The 20,998-nt window shown below is 40.1% G+C and overlaps 1 protein-coding gene across 3 annotated transcripts in view; it reads right to left on the bottom strand.

Moving 5' to 3' along the window:
• The window catches only part of LOC132398034 (glutamate receptor 3-like), a 373,054-nt gene that overhangs the window by 167,070 nt on the left and 184,986 nt on the right, over positions 1-20,998 (bottom strand). For all 3 annotated transcript variants that reach the window (XM_059976944.1, XM_059976943.1, XM_059976942.1), the window contains exon 7: positions 10,342-10,509. In XM_059976944.1, coding sequence (XP_059832927.1) covers positions 10,342-10,509 — 168 coding nt within the window. The remainder of the gene's footprint in view (positions 1-10,341; positions 10,510-20,998) is intronic.

The raw sequence follows: 20,998 nt of genomic DNA, 5'->3' as shown, positions 1-20,998 counted from the left end.
TTTTCATAACATGTATTAACAATTTGGAAGTGGGGACTGAGCGCAGTGTATCTACATTTTCTGATGACACTAAATTGTATTGACATTATTACTTACATTCTTCATATACAGGAGGTGTAAAAGTTATGTCTCCGTTCAAATGTGCAATGTGCAATTATAGTAATTTATAATAAGTGTTATGTATAACAGGACAGTCAATATAATATAGAAATCCAGTTGTGTTAGCATGAATTCAGCAGTCTGATGGCCTGGTGGGAGAAGCTGTCCTGGAGCCTGTTGGTCCTGGCTTCTGTGCTGTGGTACGATTTCCCGGATAGTAGCAGCTGGAACAGTTTGTGGTTGGGTGACTCAGGTCTCTAATGATCCTTTGGGCCCTTTTTACGCACTTGTTTCTGTAGATGTCCTGAATAGTGGGAAGTTCACATCTACAGATGTGCTGGGCTGTCCGCACCACTCTCTGTTCCCATAACAGGCAGTGATGCAGCTAGTCAGGATGTTCTCAATTGTGCCCTTACAGAAAGTTCTTAGAATTTGGGGGGCCATACCAAACTTCTTCAACCATCTGAGGTGAAAGAGGTGCTGTTGTATCTTTTTCACCACACAGCCAGTATGTACAAACCACATGAGATCCTCAGTGATGTTTATGCCAAGGAACTTAAAGCTGTTCACCCTCTCAACCCCAGATCCATTGACATCAATAGGGGTTAGCCTGTCTCCTTTTCTCCTGTAGTCCACAACCAGCTCCTTTGTCTTTGCGATGTTGAGGGAGAGGTTGTTTTCTGGACACCACTGTGTCAGGGTGATGACTTCCTCTCTGTAGGTTGCCTCATTATTATTTGAGTTTAGGCCAATCAGTCTAGTATCGTCAGCAAATTTAATTAGCAGATTGGAGCTGTGGATGGCGACACAGTCACGGGTATACAGAGAGTAAAGGAGGGGACTTAGGGCACAGCCCTGAGGGGCACCTGTTTTGAGGGTCAGGATGCAGAGGTGAGGGAGCCCACTCTTACCACCTGCCTATGATCCAACAGGAATAGAAATTTATGAGGAAAAGAAACATCTGAGTGGAAAATAGATTTATACAGAAAATGGAGGAGTCTGCAGAGAGATACAGATAGGTTCAGTGAATGGGTAATGTTTTGGTAAATGCAGTACCAAGTTGGTAAATATGAGGTCATCAGTTTGGAAAGAACAATAGAAGATCAGATTATTATTTAAATGGTGAAAGATTGTAGCATGCTGTTGTGCAGAGGAAATTGGGAGTACTTGTGCATGACTTGCAAAAGTTTAGTTTGTAGGTGCCACAGGTTATCAAGAAGATAAAAAGAATATTGGCCTTCATTGTTAGAGGGGCTGAATTTAAGAGCTGTGTGATTATGGTACAGATATACAGGGTACTAGTAAGGGCACACCTGGAGTATTATAGGCAGTTCTGGACTCCTTACTTAAGTAAGGATATATTGATTTTGGAGCTGGTGCAGAAGAGGCTTGCCAGATTGGTTACAGAGATGAGGAGATTATAGATTGAATCATCTGGGAGTATATTAAGTGGAATTTCGAAGAATGAGATGGAATCTTATAGAAGCATATGAAATTATTGAAGAGATAGTTAAGATAGAAGCAGTAAATGAGATTAGGACTTAAGGAAACAGCTTCAAGATTTGAGGGATTTGAGATGGAGATAAGGGGGAAACTGCTTTCCCAAAGAGCAATGAATGTGGAATTTCCGACCCAGGGAAGCAGTGGAGGCTACATCATTAAATATAGTTAAGACACAGATAAAATTTTGCATAGTAGGGGAATTAAGAGTTATGGGGAAAAAGGCATGTAGGTGGAGCTGAGTCCATGGCCAGGTCAGCCATGATTTCATTGAATGGTGGGGCGAGTTCAAGAGATCAGATGGCCTACTCCTGTTCTTATGTAAAGAAGAAATAAAATGGGGGCTGTGGAGGAGCACCAGTGGGAGGTGCTGGGTGGGTAAGGGGATAAGATGAGAGAGGGAAAGGGGGATGGGAAGTCGTGGGGGGGCGGGGCATTAACGGAAGTTTGAGAAATTGATGTTCATGCCATCAGGTTGGAGGCTACCCAAACAGAATGTAAGGTGTTGTTCCTCCAACCTAATTGTGGTCTCATCACAACAGTGGAGGAGGTCATGGATGGACATATTGGAATGGGAATGGGAACTAGAATTCAAATGGGTGGCCACTGGGAGATCCCACTTTTTCTCGTGGACAGAGTGTAGATGCTTGGCGAAGTGGTCTCCCAATCTACGTCGGGTCTCACTGATACATGGGAGGCCACACTGGGAGCACTGAACACAGTAAATGACCTCAACACACTCACAGGTGAAGTGTCACCTCACTTGGAAGGACTGTTAGGGGCCCTGAATGGTAGTGAGGGAGGAGGGGTAGGAGCAGGTGTAGCACTTGTTCTGCTTGCAAGGATATTCCAGGAGGGAGATTAGTGGGGAGGGATGAATGGACAATGGAGTTGTGTTGGGAGTGATCCCTGTGGAAAGCAGAAAGTGGGGGGAGGGAAAGATGTGCTTGCTGGTGGGATCCCCTTGGAGGTGGCAGAAATTTTGGAGAATTATGTGCTGGACATGGAGGCTGATGGGGTGGTAGGTGAGGACAAGAGGAACCCTATTGATACTCTGCCCTGCAAGACAGTCATCTTTGATCATTACTTTGTATGTTTTAAGTAGGGAAACAAAAAGGAGTATAACATTTTTTTATCCAAAGCTCATCACAATTATCTGGAGACAGTTTTAGTGATGGTACTGCATATCATTTTCTCTACATTGATTTACTTTTGGAACATGATGCTGAATATGTCCAATAATCTGTTTTGCCTTGGGTCCTTACTAATTAAAATGTGGAGCCACTCCACTATAAGTTAATTGCAAATAATTCAGTGTACCTTCCGAATTCCAATTCACATCAAATTTTCTGTGTATATAGCCACAGAGAATATTAGCCCACAGCTAATTGCAATATGTTAATATTCATGAATTTACATATCCATAGGAAAAGGAACCTTATTTTAAAGCACAGAGTTTTTCCAGGACTTATGACTGAAATGCAGCATGTTGCTTTGGAAGTTTATTTAGTATTAATCTGAATGAAATTCTTTTAAGGATAAAAGTACATAAATGAATTCAGCACATTCCCTTTTGTTTGTTTAATTTTAGGAACATTTTGAACACCATGTGGACATTAAAATGAAAGCTACATTCATAGCTCTTCCAGGGCTAATAATTAGATCAGGGCAGGCCATTGCAGTGGTGTTGATGTATCGTATCTATGGCTTCTAATCTGATGCATCAGTGATAAATTCCTTGCAAAGTTTTGTCTACTAATCTTGCTCCCAGTTTCAGTGGCTATCTATTGATGGAAAGGATTTTCTCATTCTTGCCAAGCTTTCCTCTGCAATGAGAAGCATCGAAATGTCTATGGGTCTGACTTATGTTTGGTTCTAACAGATTAACTCATCTCAAAGAGAAACATCATATTGGTTCATGCCTGAAGGTGAAGTGCAGGAGGATTGCTTGTGCCAATAGAGGAAGCCCTAACACATTTAGAATATGAGGGGTGATTGATAAGTTTGTGGCCTAAGGTAGAAGGAGTCAACTTTAGAAAACCTATCACATTTATTTTTTAACATAGTCCCCTCTTACATTTGCACTCTTAGTCCAGCAGTCGTGGAGCATATGGATCTTGGACCTCCAGAAAGTGTCCACAGACGGGTGATTGATAAGTTCGTGGCCTAAGGTAGAAGGAGATGAGTTATTAACTTCAAGCTTTCTGAGTAATCACTCAAAAGAGTTGAAATGCATGTGCATGTAACGAGAGCTGTATAACTCATCTCCTTTGACCTTAGGCCATGAACTTATCAATCACCCATCTGTGGACACTTTCTGGTCCAATATCTGTATGCTCTACGACCACTGGACTAAGTGTGTAAATGTAGGAGGGGACTATGTTGAAAAATAAATGTGCTAGGTTTTCTGAAATTGACTCCTTCTACTTTAGGCCACAAACTTATCAATCAGCCCTCGTAAATCAGGGAAATTGACAGGCAAAGCCCTGCAGTGCTGATGGGTTGGACATCGAGTGTATTTACTAAATAGTAGGTTATTGGTTGGCCAGCATTTCTGATATTGCCTTTTATGACATGGGTTATCCACTTCATTCAGCAGAATTAAACATAATATAAACAGTACATATGTAAATGTACAGGGAGATAGACCACACTAACCTACAACACACAACATATACTCTATATGCATGAGTATGGCACACACAATTAAAATAAAATCAGGAACGTAATGAATGACTGCTTCAGCGGTAAAAATTCTGAAAAGAATAAGTCTCTTGATATAATAAGTTATATCATCTGCAAATTAAGGAAAGCCAATCATTAGAAAGAAATTGGTTTAAATTTAGTTATGTCTTATGACAATTCTTCCAAAAGGAGATTGTTGAAGTTAACTCATCAATTGACAATGTTTTAATTAAAAGATAAGCTTTAGTGAAACCATTTCAATATATACTAATTGCAGTATATATGTATTGGATTATTTTATCAGATGGAAGAATAATTCCTTGTACCTGTTTCAAAGCTCGTTCTATATCGATTCCTTGACTCCAAGGTACTGCAGGGTTGGAGACAACATACAAGATGCTGGAGGACAACACACAAGAAACTGGAGGACAACGCACAAGATTCTGGAGGACAACGCACAAGATGCTGGAGGACAACACAAGATGCTGGAGGACAACGCACAAGATTCTGGAGGACAACGCACAAGATGCTGGAGGACAACACAACATGCTGGAGGACAACACAAGATGCTGGAGGACAACACACAAGATGCTGGAGGACAACACACAAGATGCTGGAGGACAACACACAAGAAGCTGGAGGACAACACAAGATGCTGGAGGACAACACACAAGATGCTGGAGGACAACATACAAGTTGATGGAGGAACTCAGAAGCTCCAGATGAATCTGAATTTCAATCCTGAAATGCCAAGTCCCCATAGCTGCTGTCCAATCTGCTGAGTTCATCCTGCATCTTGTATATGGTTCCAAATTAGCTTCAGTCTCTGTGTTTCCATTGGCAGTAGAACAACCAGAATGCTGAACTTGACATCTTATAACAGGGGATGTTGTGTTGAGGGGAGGAGAAGTGCAACATAGTTGTAGTGTGAAATTCTTTGAATCGCTGGAGACAATTATTATCAAGCAGGATTGAGAACCATGTGTGAGTCATCTGATTTAGCTTGAAAGGATATTGGAAAGGAAAGAGGAAAGCTTTAATCATGACGGTTATTTGTATTGGAGGGAAACACATTGCTGAGGCTTAAGTAGGTGTGGAAAAGAGTTTCATAAAGATGAGTAGGAATTGCATCATCAGAATGGTTTAACTCTATCTACACAAGTTTTTGTGTGTGGAAAGGATAAATAAAATGACTCCAAGCAGTTTACATTAGTTAACGCTGCATATTCAGGGCCTTTAGTATTATTAAGGATCCCACCCATCCATCCAGCATCCTCTTTGACTTTCTACCATCAGGCAGGAGACGATGATGCATAAAAGCAAAAATGATCAGGATGAGAAACAGTTTCTTCCCCCAGGCCATAAGGCTTCTGAACTCCCAGCTGTACCATATTCAAAGTATCACTGGTTACTCTGTTCTGTGCCTTACAATATTTAATATCAATGCATTTTAATTTGTTATGTATATGTGATTCATCTGTAGATTTTATTCTTATCTTCATAAGTTATCATGCGTTATATCTTGTTTCTCTATACATTATATACACGTATGTGGTTAAATGACAATAAACCTTACTTGTCACTTGTAAATGTGAGGACGGGCCTGGGGAAAGTTGGGTGCAGAGGGAAGGTGTTTGAGTAAGCCAAAAGAAATGAATTAGAAATTATGTGCAAGGCATTACAATGGAAGATTAGGTTAGAGTTTGCTGACTAAAGAAGCTCAAGTCTGTAGGTTTTAAGGGACAGAGCATGTGAATTACAGAAACAGGGTACCATTCAACCACGGAAGCATAACATGGTCGCTATCACTGAGACATAGTTCAAGGTGGTTAGAACTTTAAACTTAATTTAAAAGAAATCTAAAAGAAAGGTAGGAAGCTGAATGGGATGGTGTGTAATGGGCATAAGCAGGTCCTGGAGATTTTGTGGTAAAAATAATCAAGAAAATAGTTCCTTAGTTATTGACTCCCTAGTAGAGGTTAGGAAGAGGCAAAATACATCAATGCATGAAACAAGACGAGAATGTGAAAAAATGCAAGATGACTTTAGCGGTAAGTTTTATCCTTTATTTAGGTTGGGATAAGCAGACTAGCTCATATCTGAAAGCATCAATTTATGGTGTGTGTAGAGGATCACCTTTTGCAAAAGAACTACAAATCAAAAAGTGAGCAGGCCGTATTAAGTTTAGTACTCAAAGGTTCATTTTATTATCAAAGTACGTCTGAGATTTATCTCCTCCAGGTAGCCATAAAATAGAGAAAGCCCAAGGGCTAAGGTCATGCTGACCTTTATTCTAGAGAACGAAGGTAAAAGGAATGGAAGTTATGTTACAACTATACAAAAGGTGGTTACAATACATACACTCAATGGCCACTTTATTAGGTACACTGGTATACCTGCTCATTAATGCATATGTCTAATCAGCAACTCAACACATAAAAGCATGCTGACATGGTCAAGAGGTTTGGTTGTTGTTCAGAGCAAACATCAGACTGGGGAAGAAATGTGATTTAAGTGAGGACAGTGGAATTATTGTTGGTGCCAGATGGGGTGTTTTGAATATCACATAAACTACTGATCTCCAGGGATTTTCATGCGCAACCATCTCTGAGCTTACAGAGAATGGTGTGAAAAACAAAAAACATCCAGTGAATAGCAGTTCTGTTGGCAGAGATACTTTGTTAATGAGGGAGGTCAGAGGAGAAGGCCAGACTGTTTCAAACTGACAGAAAGGTGACGATAACTCAAATAACCACTCATTACAACAGTGTAGAAGAGCATTTCTGAATACACAGCACATTGAACCTTGAAGTACATGGGATATAGCAGCAGAAAGCCACAATTATACACTCAGTTGGCATGTTATAAGGTACCTATTATAACTAATAAAGTGGCCTCTGAGTGTATCAAAATTATAAATACTTCAGAATGACACAACTTAGAAAGTATATATTGGCCTTGGAGGGAGTGAGTCACACGCTTATTAGTTTGATACCTGGACACTAAGGGTGAAGTGATTATGATGCCATGATCATATTGCCTCAAATATACAAGGTTAATGGATGACTTGATCAAAGTTTTCAAGATGTTGAATTGAGAAGGTTGATGCAGCAAAACAACTTTCACTGATTGGGAGCCTGGGACTAGACATTAAGCCAATGACTTGCTGAATGTTACACCACAGGAACGAAGTCTGAATAGATTCTTATAAATAGAGCGTGGTAGAAAATCTGGAACTCTTTTCCAAAATTAGCTAGAGGGTGGTGAATGAAGAGATCAAATCATAGGGTATATTAAACTCTGAGGTTAATGGGTTCTAAATTAGTAAGGGTGTCAAAGGATTCAGAGAGAAAGAAGGAGAATGGGGTTGAGAGGGATAATAAATCAGAATGGCAGAGCAGGCTCAAGGGGCTGAATGGGGTAACATAGAAAACCTACAGCACAATACAGGCCCTTCGGCCCACAAAGTTGTGCCGAACATGTCCCTACCTTTGAAATTACTAGACTTCCACATAGCCCTCTATTTTTCTAAGCTCCATGTACCTATCTAAAAGTCTCTTAAAAGATCCTATTGTATCCGCCTCCACCACCATTGCCAGCAGCACATTCCACACACCGAGTAAAAAAAAACTTACCCCTAACATCTCTTCTGTACCTACTCCCCAGCATCTTAAACCTGTGTCCTCTTATGGCAACCATTTCAGCCCTAGGAAAAAGCCTCTGACTATCCACACGATCAATGCCTCTCATCCTCTTTCACTCTAAGGAGAAAAGGCCGAGTTCACTCAACTTGTTTTCATCAGGCATGCTCCCTAATCCAGGCAACATCATTGTAAATCCCCTCTGCACCCTTTCTATGACTTCCACATCCTTCCTGTAGTGAGGCGATTAGAACTGAGCACAGTATTCCAAGTGGGGTCTGACCAGGGTCCTATCTGGCTGCAACATTACCTCACGGCGCCTAAATTCAATTTCATGGTTAATGAAAGCCAATATACCGTATGCCTTACTAACCACAGTGTCAACCTGTACAGCTGCTTTGAGCGTACTATGGACTCAGATACCAAGATCTCTCTGATCCTCCACACTGCCAAGAGTCTTACCATTAATACTATATTCTGCCATCATATTTGACCTACCAAAATGAACCATTTCACACTTATCTGGGTTGAACTCCATCTGCCACTTCTCAGCCCAATGTTGCATCCTATCAATGTTCCGCTGTAACCTCTGACAGCCCTCCACACTATCAACAACACCTCCAACCTTTGTATCATCAGCAAACTTACTAACTCATCCCTCCACTTCCTCTGCACCTATTTCAAGATGATGAACTGAGAAGGTCGATGGAGCAAAACAACTTTCACTGACTGGGAGCCTGGGACTAGACATTAAGACAATGACTAGCTGAATATTACACCACAGGAATGAAGTCTGAAGAGATTCTCATAAATAGAGCGTGGTAATTCTGCTCCTATGAATTATGGCCTCAACCTTATAACAAATTGTGTCAGATTCTAGATAGGACATATTGTTGAGAAACAAAGATGCTAAGAGATATGTGGAAAAGGAATGCGTACAGACTTTGGTCACAATCAGCCATAATCTCATGGAATGGTGGAGTAGATTTGAATAGATAAATAGTCTATTAGTTTACCCATGTTGCTTCATAATTAATTTTTTAACATTCCATTCTATCTTGTTAATTTTTTGAAATTTCATTCAATAATGGTGCAGCAGGCGACACTGCTTTCTCCCAGCATTCTAAGTTTGTTTGAACCCGCTGGTGCTGTCTCTAGAGAATTTACAAGTTCTCCCTATGACTGCGTGGGTTTATCCCAGATCCAACAGTTTCAAGCTACCAGTATGTCTGAAAGACATGCTGGTTGGTACGGTAGTCAGGTGCTATAAATTACCCCGGCACTGTTGGGATAGGAGAATTGCAAGGGGCTGATGTTCATGAGAAGAATGATGGATTACAAAGACATATGTAGATGTAAAGAGATTAATGGGAACTGGTAGAGGATCAATAGGCCAAATATTATAAGAGAAATATGAAATATTAATATCCAGCAAATCTCAGTTGAACAATGATCCATTAATGATCAAATTATCCACTGATCACATTAATTAGATTTTTTGTTGCATTGTAAATGGCTGTGAATCAAAACTGGATCTAGTATGGTGAAGGCAATATTGCTTTTGTTAACTTTGCAAACAGAGAGCCAATAGGTAACTCCTGAATCAATGTCAACACTGAGCCAGAAGGAAGAAGATTGACCGAGAAAGAATGAGCAGTTACCGAAAGCCAGGTGCGGTAGGAGAAAAGTACGAGGGAAAGGAAAATTGGGAAGCATGCAAATGACATAAAGAAATGTCAAAACAGATGTAAAAAAAATTTAAAAATATATTTTTAAAACTTTGACCACATAAATCTGAAAACTTGAAATTGTGCCCACACTGGAACAATGGAGGATTGTGATTGCATGAAAAATGACATTGGTACTTAAGGTCTTAGTGAAGGGAATTAATTTTCAGTTTGCAACCTAATGAGAAAATGCAGAAACCCAGTCAATTTTTATAAATCACATGGAAGCTGAAATTGTGATGCAAATTGAATGGTACAACGGTGCAAATGGACAAGCAAGCTCAGGAGCTTCATAAATCATAGCATATATCGTAGAATGCCACTGACACACCATTATTTTCCCAGGAAGATCCAGCTCAATATGCATGAGTATGGCACACACAATTAAAATAAAATCAGGAATGTAATGAATGTCTGCTTCAACTGTAAAAATTCTGAAAAGAATAAGTCTCTTGATATAATAAGTTACATCAGCTACAGGTTAAGGAAAGCCAATCATTAGAAAGAAATTGGCTTAAATTTAGTTATGTCTTATGTCAATTCTTCGAAAAGAAGATTGTTGAAGTTAAACCATCAATCAGTGATGTTTTAATTAAAAGATAAGCTTTAGAGAAACCATTTCAATATATACTAATTGCAATATCTATGTATTGGCTTATTTTATCAGATGGAAGAATAATTCCCTGTACCTGTTTCAAAGCTCGTTCTATATCGATTCCTTGACTCCAAGGTACTGCAGGATTGGCCAAACAGTCTCCAGTAGTTACTCTCCTTGAAATATCAATCCGCTGTTTTCGGAGATAACGAAAAGCTTCTGCGATGACAAATATTCCATCGTATGTCAAGGCAGCAGTAAACTGAATAAAATCAAAAAAGTTTGTTTTTTTAAATATAAATCACACCAATCCATTTTGTTCGGTGTTAGCCATTCCACAAACATCAATATTCAAAAGGGCATGATCCATGGTTTAGTGCTTTCATTTCTTAGCTGAACTGCTACATAAATTACATCGAAGAGCCTGAGACTGCAGCATCAGAGCAGGTTTATGTAAATGATCTTTGTCTCACCTGGAAGGATTGACTGCTAGAGTGATCTCATACTCCCAGTTAAATTATGGGCATGTAATAATAGTGTGAAAAAGAGCTAACGAGAAAGGAAGGGGTATAACATGTCAAAAAAACTCCCGTGTTTTTAGCTTAATAACAATTGTGATCACAATATTAGTAATTGTGCAAAGTATTAATTTTCCAATCGATTTAATAATTTCTCAACACTTTCATTGAAGAACTCTATACCCATACCATTTCACACCTCATTAATGCTTCCTTTGAAGGCTGAATTCAAATTAAGCATGTCAGCTCTTCTACATTAATTTGATTAAGAGCATTTTGTATAATTGCTGATGATGTGAGAATGCAGCAGGGGAGGACATGAGTAAGAATGGTGGACTGTATAGAGAGCAAGATCTTTTTTTTCTACTTTAGATTGCTATAAGATCTAACTTTAACTATAATATTAACTTTAATTCAAGAATGGTGCAGTGATGAGTTACTTGATTGTTCTAATATGTAATATGCAAATGTATAATCGGATGTACCTGTACAGGCAGCGTGACAGAGTTCAACGCATAAAGTTGTCCTAAACATAGTCACAGACTGAATGTAAAGTCAAGAACTTGGTGCCAGTAGGTATGTAAACTACTGAGTGCATAGATCTCAAATTACCATTTAGAATTTAACATAGAACATTATAAATGCTAAAAAATAATTGCAACATTGTCAACAGTTGATCACGATTTACCACTCAGAGGTCAATGTCAATTAATCGGTTAAGGTTCTATAAGCAGGACAAGTAATGGGATTTTGTAAGCAGAATGTAGCATGGTTACGCGGGGTTTCATTAAGGGACTGAATCATAAAGATGAAAATTTGGTGAGGGTAGAAAATGGAGGCAGAGGAAAGGATGGGAAGCATTTTCCTGAGAACGTGGGTGATTTAGTACTTGAGGTATAAGCTATAGAAGATGTTGTCATCTGTACTGTAAAGTTTTGTTTAAGTTCATTATTTTAATAAAGCAGAGACTAGGTAGATATAAATAGTAGCCTGGATCGTCTGCGGACTAGTGAGCCACCGTTTGCTCCCCAGTCATCTGGACTTGAAGCTCACTTTCTCTGGCATGGTTCCCAGTTGCAAACTTACAAGAAGCCAGCTCCTTGCATAGTGCAAGGCCTCTCAAAAAGCGTGGTTGAAAACACCCCTGTAAACACAGGAGATCCTGCAGATGCTGGAAACCTTGAGCAACAAACACTAAATTCTGGAGGAGCTTAGCAAGTCAGGCAGCATCTGTGGACAGGAATAAACAGTTGACTTTTAGAGCTGAGACCCTTCATCAGGACTAGAAAGGGGGCAGAAGCCAGAATAAGAAGGTGGAGGGAGAGAAAGGTGTACAATTTCGCAGATGATGGGTAAGACCAGGTAAGGGGGAAGGTGGGTGGAGGAAGAGGGAGTAATGAAGTAAAAAGCTGGGAAGGGATAGGTGGAAGAGATAAAAGGGTGAAGAAGGAGGAACCCAACAGGAAAGGATGGTGGATCATGGAAGAAAAGGACGGATGAGAGGAACCAGAGGGAGGTGACGGGCAGGTGAGGAGTAGAGAAGGGGAATGGAAAAAGAAATGAGGAGGGAGGGGGAGAAATTGCCAGAAGTTGTTAAAACTTATGTTCATGCCATCAGGTAGGTTCAAGGTTCAAAGTAAATTTATTATCGAAGTATGAATCTGTCACTATGTACTACCTTGAAGCTCATTTTCTTGCAGGCATTCACAACAGAATGGAGAAACGCAGTAGAATCAATGAAAAACTATACACAAAGGCTGACAAACAACCAATATTCTACAAAGATAAACTGTGCAAATAAAAAAATCATCAATCAATTAATTAATACTGAGAACTTGAGTTGTAGAGCCCTTGAACGTAAGTCTATAAGCTGTGGAATTAGTGTAGAGTTGGGATGATTGAAGCTATCCATGTTGGTTCAGGAGCCTGATAGTTGAAGGCTACCCAGGTTTGAGCCTACCCAGAAGGAATATGATTTGTTGCTCCAAAGTGGGTTTGATCTCATCATGGCAGTAGAGGAGGTCATGGACTGACAAATCAGAATGGGAATGGGAATGAGAACCACCAGGCAATTCTCCCCTTTGTGCTGGATGGACCAAAACCTCAAGCTCAACAGTGGTGCCGACTTCCTCCAGTTTTTTGTGGGTGTTGCTGAAAGCACCCGCAAACTGCCTTAAGAGCACATTAAATCTTGTCCCCAGGTTAAATATTCTGAGAGAAAGTAGATGTTTGCTTACGCTGGACATTCATAAACATTAAACAATTCTTAATTTTTCAATTTAAATTATAAGAATTTAAAATGGCTGAAACTCCATTGCACCATAGAGCTCATCTACATGGAGCACTCTCTCAGGAAAACAGCATCTCAGTGATCCCCACCATCCAGGCCATGCTCTTTTCTCACTACTGTCATTAGGAAGAGGCTACAGAAGTCTCAGGACCCACTCCACCAGGTTCAAGTTCATACCCGACAACCAATGGCATACTTCCATACCAGGCTATGATGCAGCCATTCAGTAGGCTCTCCATCACACAACTATAGAAGTTCGTCAGAGTTTTAGATTTCATGCTGAACCTTCACAAACTCCTAAGGACAAAGAGACTCTGCTGTGCTTTCTTCATAATTACACTTGTGTGCTGGGCCCAGGTCCTCTGAACTGACAACACGGAGGAATTTAAATTATATTTCTTGTATTTTCTGTGAATGCTGGCAAGAAAATGAATCTCAGGGTTGTATATGCTTACATATATGTACTTTGGTAATAAAGTTATTTTATGTTTTTTTAAATCATTAAACAAATAAACACATTTAAATATATTTTAAGTCAATTTATTTAACTGAAAATAATAATATTACCTTCACTAATCCTCAGTTCGGCATCATTTCTTAAAAAAAACAATGCATCCCCTGTGCATCATGCTGGGAAAATCAGGCACGTTTGTTTCCTCTACTAGACTACATGATCAGCAGAGAAGGGAATATCTGCTTTCAAGTCGTAAACTTTCACCGAATTTTGTAGGTAAATCCTGAGAGATCTGTCCAACTGTTAATCAGAAGATCTGGATCGATATAGACCATGATAATAGCAAAGCAGGTTGCTATAATGTCTCAGATGAACAAGCTTACAGTAGAAATCATTGTGTTTTATCTTTCTGGCTCAGGCTGAATGAACTGTACTGCAAGCTGGTTATATTCTGATATCAGAGAGGGAAGGAGTAACTGAACAGCTTGCTCCAGATCTTTATCGGACTGCCTAGAGAAGCACTGGACCAAAAAAGGACAGTGTGACTGTTAAAGATTACAGATCAACAATAACCCAAGATACAGACCAAAAATTTACTCAAAATGGTTCCATCCAAAAGGTACAGTGCACTTTCTATCTGGAAGAACATGTAGAAAACTGATAGAATAACATTAAGATTTGTATTTTTGCAGCAGATGAATATTCAAGTAGAAGGTTAAACAGGTAGATGTATTGATTTAATAATTATGTGCAGATCTCTATTGTAATAAGGATAGCAAGCCTCACATTAACATAATCTATTTTTCAGGGTGACAGACTCTTCACACCAGCGCCAGGAAATACTGGCAAGGGAGGGAGGAACACAAACATTGGGAGCCATTAATAAAGGAAAGAAACAGTTAACAGGCCTGTTTGAAAATTACCAAAAGCCAAAATCTTAATTAAATTACGGGATCCCAAGGGTTATATTTCTGGACATTATTCTTTAAAACAACAGATTTTTACCTCTCACTCAAGCTAGATTGATTACCACTCATTCAGTATGTTCCTCCACTTTAGTTAATGTTTGTGTGTCTTTATCTAGGCTTGGCCATTTTCCAAAGTTTGAAAATTGCAGGGCAAATGCATTGCTAATTGATGTAGCTATTCAAAGAACCCCTCTGTAACTCCAGACTCTTCTTTAAGATCATTCAGTCACCCATCTGTTACTTTTCCAGTATGTATGTTGAACTCCAACAGCATCACACAGCCACTGAGGCAGCATTGTGATCTAAAGATCAGAATAATATATTTTTAATGAAGCTTTAATGAGCCTGGTGCAAGCTTCGTGAGTAGGTTCTCAGTGCCCTTGTTGATTTCCAAGTGGAAAAGGAGATGCGGGTCTTAAGAATTAATAACACTGCAATTCTAAAGGTATTGGGTATCACCTTGTTACATCCAAACAAAACAAGTACACTCAGTGGCCACTTTACTAGGGACAGGAGTGGAACCCCTGTCGTCTTCTGTTGCTGTAGTCCATCCACTTTAAGGTTTGATGTGGTCTATGCTCAGTGATGCTCCTCTGCACACCACTGCTGTAATATGTGTTTATTTGTGTTATTGTTGCCTCCCTGTCAGCTTGACCTAGTCTGGCCTTCCCCTTTGACCCCGCTCATTAACAAAGCATTTTGGCCCACAGAACTGCTCCTCACTGGATTTCTTTTGTTCTTCACACACTCTGTGGAATCTCTAGAGGCCTTTGTGCATGAAAATCCCAGGAGATCAGCAGTTTCTGAGATACTCGAACAACCCCATCTAGCATCTACAACTATTCCACAGTTAAAGTTAGTTAGATCACAGTTCTTCCGATTCTAATGTTTGGTCTGAACAATTGAACCTCCTGACCATGTCTACATGTTTTTATGCATTGAGTTGCAGCCGTATATCGGCTGACTAGATTTTGCATGAATAAGCAGGTGTGCAGCTGTACCTAATAAAGGCCAATAAGTGTATACTCATCAGGAAATTCAACATTAGATAATTCCTTAACAAAGAAATGCCTTTTTCACTTTAAGTTACTGAGTTTGCTTTCAACCAAACTTGAGTTTCTGCACAGTTGTACGAGGACATCAGTGCTAGGCGTATTTACATAATCTAGTTTTCTAAGCTGGTGATTTTATTTATGTTTGTCAAAATTGTGGAACTACATTCTGTAATATAGGCATCTGCTGACAGTTCCTTTTGGCTGCCTTGCTTTCTGATTTACAGCATGCTATTTCATCCATTCAAATGCTAAAGCCAGAAACAAGCAACAATCTCTTGAATGACTAGTTGTATTGTAGGCAGCTTAAACTCTGGAATGACTGGTGATATTGTAGGTAGCTTAATAAGTTAAATGCAATTGTGCTTATTACTGTTCAGATTATTCATTGTGAAATATGACATAATATGAATTTTATACCTTTTATATAAAAATACACAAAATTCTTACAGGAACAGACTATTATGATTATTAGAGATTAAGATTGGACATTTGAAAAAGTGTGAAATTTGGCTTCTTTGAAAAGAATGTTTAATAGCTGTATACATTTTTCATCAGATAGCTGGGAAACTTAGATACACACTGGTGTTAGATGTTTAGAACCTGAATGAATAGAAATCAGATGTCGATGCATAAAAGAACCACTGCTTTTTATAATGAGAACAGATTGAAATCTTAGAGTTTCTTGCCACATTTCAATAGTTTTGCATTTACTGTTCAATAGCTTCGTTACTGTACAATGACTAATCATGAGCTCAATGGACTATTTGTAGTCAAGTTGCTATTAGCATGGATACGTCAATAATAAGCACTAAGTAGCCCTTTCAGTCTCTTGATGAATAAAGGAGTCTTCCCTTCCTTTAAGGTAGTCTAAAAATATGTATTTTTTTCTAAATACATTATCCATCCAACACCAGGCTTCACAAGTAGCTATTGCGCATTACAATGTTATTCAGTTGCTCTCCAGTCTTGGCAATTTACTTGCAAATATTTCGTCTCCATGTGAGGAGTGATCGTCAGTGCAATGTTGATTGTGGTGTGTCCTCTGAATGCTTGGCCTTAATATACTTTTTAATCAGCTGATTGGATGTAATTTCAGAAACTCATTTGTGATGTGGGGAGGAAATCTTGTCGCTGATTGGCTGTGTAGTGAACTTAGTGCATTGTGGTCAAGAATTTGACTTGCATCGGCTCCTAAATGGGATTGTTTGCCATTTCTTTGCCTCCCATTACTACTGCTCCAGCATCAAAAATCAGAGGTACAAAAAGACTTGAGAGTCCTGGTGCAGGATTCTTTAAAGGTTAACTCATAGGTTGAGCCATTGCAAAGAAGACAAATACAGTGCTAGCATTTCAAGGAGAATTTGAATTTGAATTTATTTAAATCTTACATCCATCCCACAACGTGAGAGAGTAAAAATCTTTGCATTATGACCCCATTGCAATGTACAGACAAAAATATAAGATATAAGTGTTTCTTATTGTAGGTGGGTCTTGGACCAGAGGGCACAGCCTCAGAATACAGAGATATCCACTTATTGCAGGGATGAGAAGGAATTTCTTTAGCTAGAGGGTTGATAATCTGTGGAATTCATTGTCACTGATGGCTGTGGAGTCCAAGTCATTAAATATTTTTAAAGCAGAGGTTGATAGGCTCTTGATTAGTCAGGGCAACAATAGTTATGGGGAGAAGGCAGTATAATGAGGTTGAGACGGTTAATAAATCAGCCATGATGAAATGGCAGAGTAGACTTGATGGGCCAAGTGGCCTAATTCTGCTCCTGTGTCTTGTGATCTTATTGTCGTAGCTTATTGGCATTAGCAGCGGACCGTGTGTGTGTGTGAGAGAGAGAGAGAGAGAGAGATAGACTGATTGATTGATTCACACAGGCCAGGGAGAAGAGTTTAAAAAAGCATGAGCGGCAGACCAATCAATTTCTGATTCATTAGCAGGGTAAAGCAGGGTCAAAGTGGAGCAGCCATTGTGTTAGTGAAGCAGTACAGGAGTGGAAACTTGAGGCTTTGGCTCAAGAGAGTACAGCGAGGAGGCACAGGTGAGTAGCAGGTAAGGCTTTTGTAGTGGTTGAATAAAAAGTCACTAAATTACAGCTAATTGAATCAAGTAGGGATGATGCAGGATCAGGTTATGTGCTGTAGGAGCTGGTGGACCCCATTGAGATTCCTGGTGACCACTTCTGCAGCAATTGTTGGCTGCTAGAGGAAATCAGGCTCAAAGTTGATGACCTGGAATCTGAGCTTCAAACACTGCGGCACATCAGGGAGGGGGGAGAGTTACCTGGATTCTCTGTTTCAGGAGGTAGTCACACCCATTAGATTAGCTGCCTCAAATTCGCTCTGAGGTCGGGGACAAGAGGGTGTGACTGTGAGTGAGGTGGGTAGTGGGATCCAAGAGGCAGTGCTGGAGGAGCCTCAGCCCTTGAGTTTGTCCAACAGGTCTGAGATTCTCGCTCCGTGTGGATAAGAGTGGGGGCTGTAGGAAGGATGAGCAACCTAACTGTGGCACCGTAGTTCAGGGAGCCATTCCAGAGGTGGGAAGGGAAGAGTAATTGGGGATTGTATAGTCAGAGGAATGGACAGAATTCTCTGTTGTGAGGATAGAGCACCTGAAGGCTGTGTTGCCTGCCTCATGCCCGGCTTTGGGACATCTTATCTGACCTGCAGAGGAATTTGCAGTGGGAGGGGAAAGATCTGGTTGTCGTGGTCCATGTGGGTACGAACAACATAGGTAGAATGAGGAAAGAGGTTCTGCTGAGGGAATTTGAGCAGCTAGGGACTAAATTAGAAATCAGAGCCAAAAAGGTGGTATTCTCAGGATTACTACCTGAACCATATTCAAATTTGAATAGGATTAAGAAGATTGGAGAGTTAAATGTGTAGCTTAAGGATTGGGGTGGGAGAAGTGGGCTCGAATTTATGGGAAATTGGCACCAGTATTGGGGAAGGAGGGAGCTGTTACTATGGGACAGGCTCCACCTGGATCACAATGGGACCTGGATCCTAGCAAATTGCATAACTAGGGCTGTGGATACGGTTTTAAATTAAATAGTAGCGGTTGTTTTCAAAAAATTGGAGAAGTATGGATAAAGTAAAAGAGAAAAGTGCGGATAAACATAAAGTAAAAGCAAAAGATAACAAAGAGACAAGTAAGAGTGGAGTGAAGAAAAGTCAAGTGCAAAAGAGAAAGAAGATTACAGGATTTAAAAGCACAATGAGTGTAAGGACACTTTATCTGAATGCTCGTATATTTGAAACAAGGTCAGTTAACTTGTAGCACAGATCAGTACAAAGGGGTATGATTTAGTGGCCATTACAGAAACGTAGTTGCAGTGTGGAGAGAATTGGGAATTAAATATCCAAGGATTTCAGGTAATATGGAAGGATAGGCAGGAAGTTGAACAAGGTGGGGTAGCACTCTTAATTAAAGATGAGATCAGGGTGATAATGAGAGACAATATAAGATCTAAGGAGCAGAATGTTGAATCCATCTGGGTAGAGATTAGGAATAGTAAAAGGGAAAAAATGACTAGAGGGAGCTGTCTATCGGCCAGCGAGTAACATGACGGTGGCACAGGCAATAAACATAGAAATATCTGAGGCTTGTAAGAATGGAACAGCAGTTATCATGGAGGACCTTAACTTGCACTTAGATTGGTCGAGGCAGTCTTGAGGAATACTTCACAGAGTACATCCATGATAGCTTTCTTGAACAGCATGTTACTGAACCTACAAGGGAATGTGCTATCTTAGATCTGGTTCTAAGCAATGAGACCGGTAAAATTAGTGATCTTGTAGTTAGGGATCCTCTTGGAACGAGTGATCACAGTATGACTGTATTTCTCATACAAATGGAGGGTGCAACAGTTCGAGCTAAAAGTAGTGTATTATGTGTAAACAATGGAGACAACAAAGGGATGAGGGGGGAGTTGGCTAGTGTAGACTGGGAACACAGGCTATATGCTAAGATGGCTGAGGAACAGTGGAAGACTTTCAAAGAGATTTATTCCAGTTAAAAGCAAGGGCAATAAAAGTGGGGAGAGCCAGCCTTGGATAACTAAGGAAATAAAATGAGGCATCAAACTAAAAGCTTGTGTGTAAAAAAGTTGCCAAAAGTAGTGGGAAACTGGAAGATTGGGAAAACTTTAAAAAGCAACAAAGAACCACTAAGTGAGCAATAAAGAAAGGGAAGTTAGATTATGAAAATAAACTGGCACACAATGCAGAAATGGATAATAAACATTTTTATGATTATATAAAGCGGAAACAGGTGGCTAGAGTGAATGTAGGTCCCTTGGAGGACAAGAAGGGTGAATTTCTATTGGGTGATGAGGAAATAGCTGAGGCTTTGAATGACTATTTTGTGTCAGTGTTCTCGTTATGGATGTGATGGGAGGTGAGGACCTTGATACAATAGGTATCACTAAAGAGGTAGTGCTGAGCAAACTTGTGCACCTGAAGATAGATAAGTCCCCTGATCCTGATGGAATGCATCCCAGGGTACTGAAAGAAATGGCAGAAGTTATAGCAGAGGCTTTGGTGGTACTCTGGGCAGGTCCTGGTGGTTTAGAAGATGATGAATGTCATGCCACTATTCAAAAAAAAGATGGAAACAAAACACAGGTAACTATGGGTCTTGTTTTGACCATACTGCACCAACCTCCGCCACTGAGCTATAAACGTGCAGGAGCAGTGTGTGGTTAAGTGCCTTGCTCAAGGACACACACACAGCCTCGGCTGAGGCTCAAACTAACAACCTTCAGATCGCTAGCCCAAAGCCTTAACCACTTGGCCACGTGCTGTAGTTGGCAAACAGTGGTAAGTGGTGTGCCGCAGGGGTTAGTGCAAGGCCTACAACTTTTCATGATATACATTAAGGATGTGGAAGAGAGGACTGAGTGTTGTGTATCTAAGTTTGCTGATGACACTAAATTGAGTGAAAAAGCAAATTGTGCAGAAGATACAGAGAGTGTGCAGAGAGATACAGAGAGGTTAAGTGAGTGGCAAGAGTCTGGCAGTTGGAGTACAATGTTGGTAAATGCAAGGTTATTCACTGTGGAAGGAAAATCTGAAGATCGAATTATTATTTAAAAATTGCAGCATGATGCTGTGCAGAGGGACTTGGAAGTGCATAAATCATAGAAGGTTGGTCAGCAGGTGCAGCTGGCTATCAAAAAGGCAAATGGAATGTTGGCCTTCATTGCTGGAGGGATTGAATTTAAGAGCAGGGAGGTTATGCTGAAACTGTACAGGGTACTGGTGAGGCCGCACCTGGAGTACTGTGTGCAGTTCTGGTCTCCTTACGTGAGGAAGGATATACTGGTTTTGAAGGTGGTGCAGAGGAGGTTCACCAGGTTGGTTCCAGAGATGAGGGGGTTAAACTACACGGAGAGATAGAGTCGCTTGGGACTGTACTTACTAGAATTCAGAACAATGAGAGGAGATCATATAGAA

Source organism: Hypanus sabinus, chromosome 8, assembly GCF_030144855.1.
Source record: "Hypanus sabinus isolate sHypSab1 chromosome 8, sHypSab1.hap1, whole genome shotgun sequence".
In the NCBI taxonomy this organism is placed as follows: Eukaryota; Metazoa; Chordata; class Chondrichthyes; order Myliobatiformes; family Dasyatidae; genus Hypanus; species Hypanus sabinus.
The sequence above is the reverse complement of the archived record's forward strand: the minus strand, read 5'-3'. Positions and strand labels throughout refer to the sequence as shown.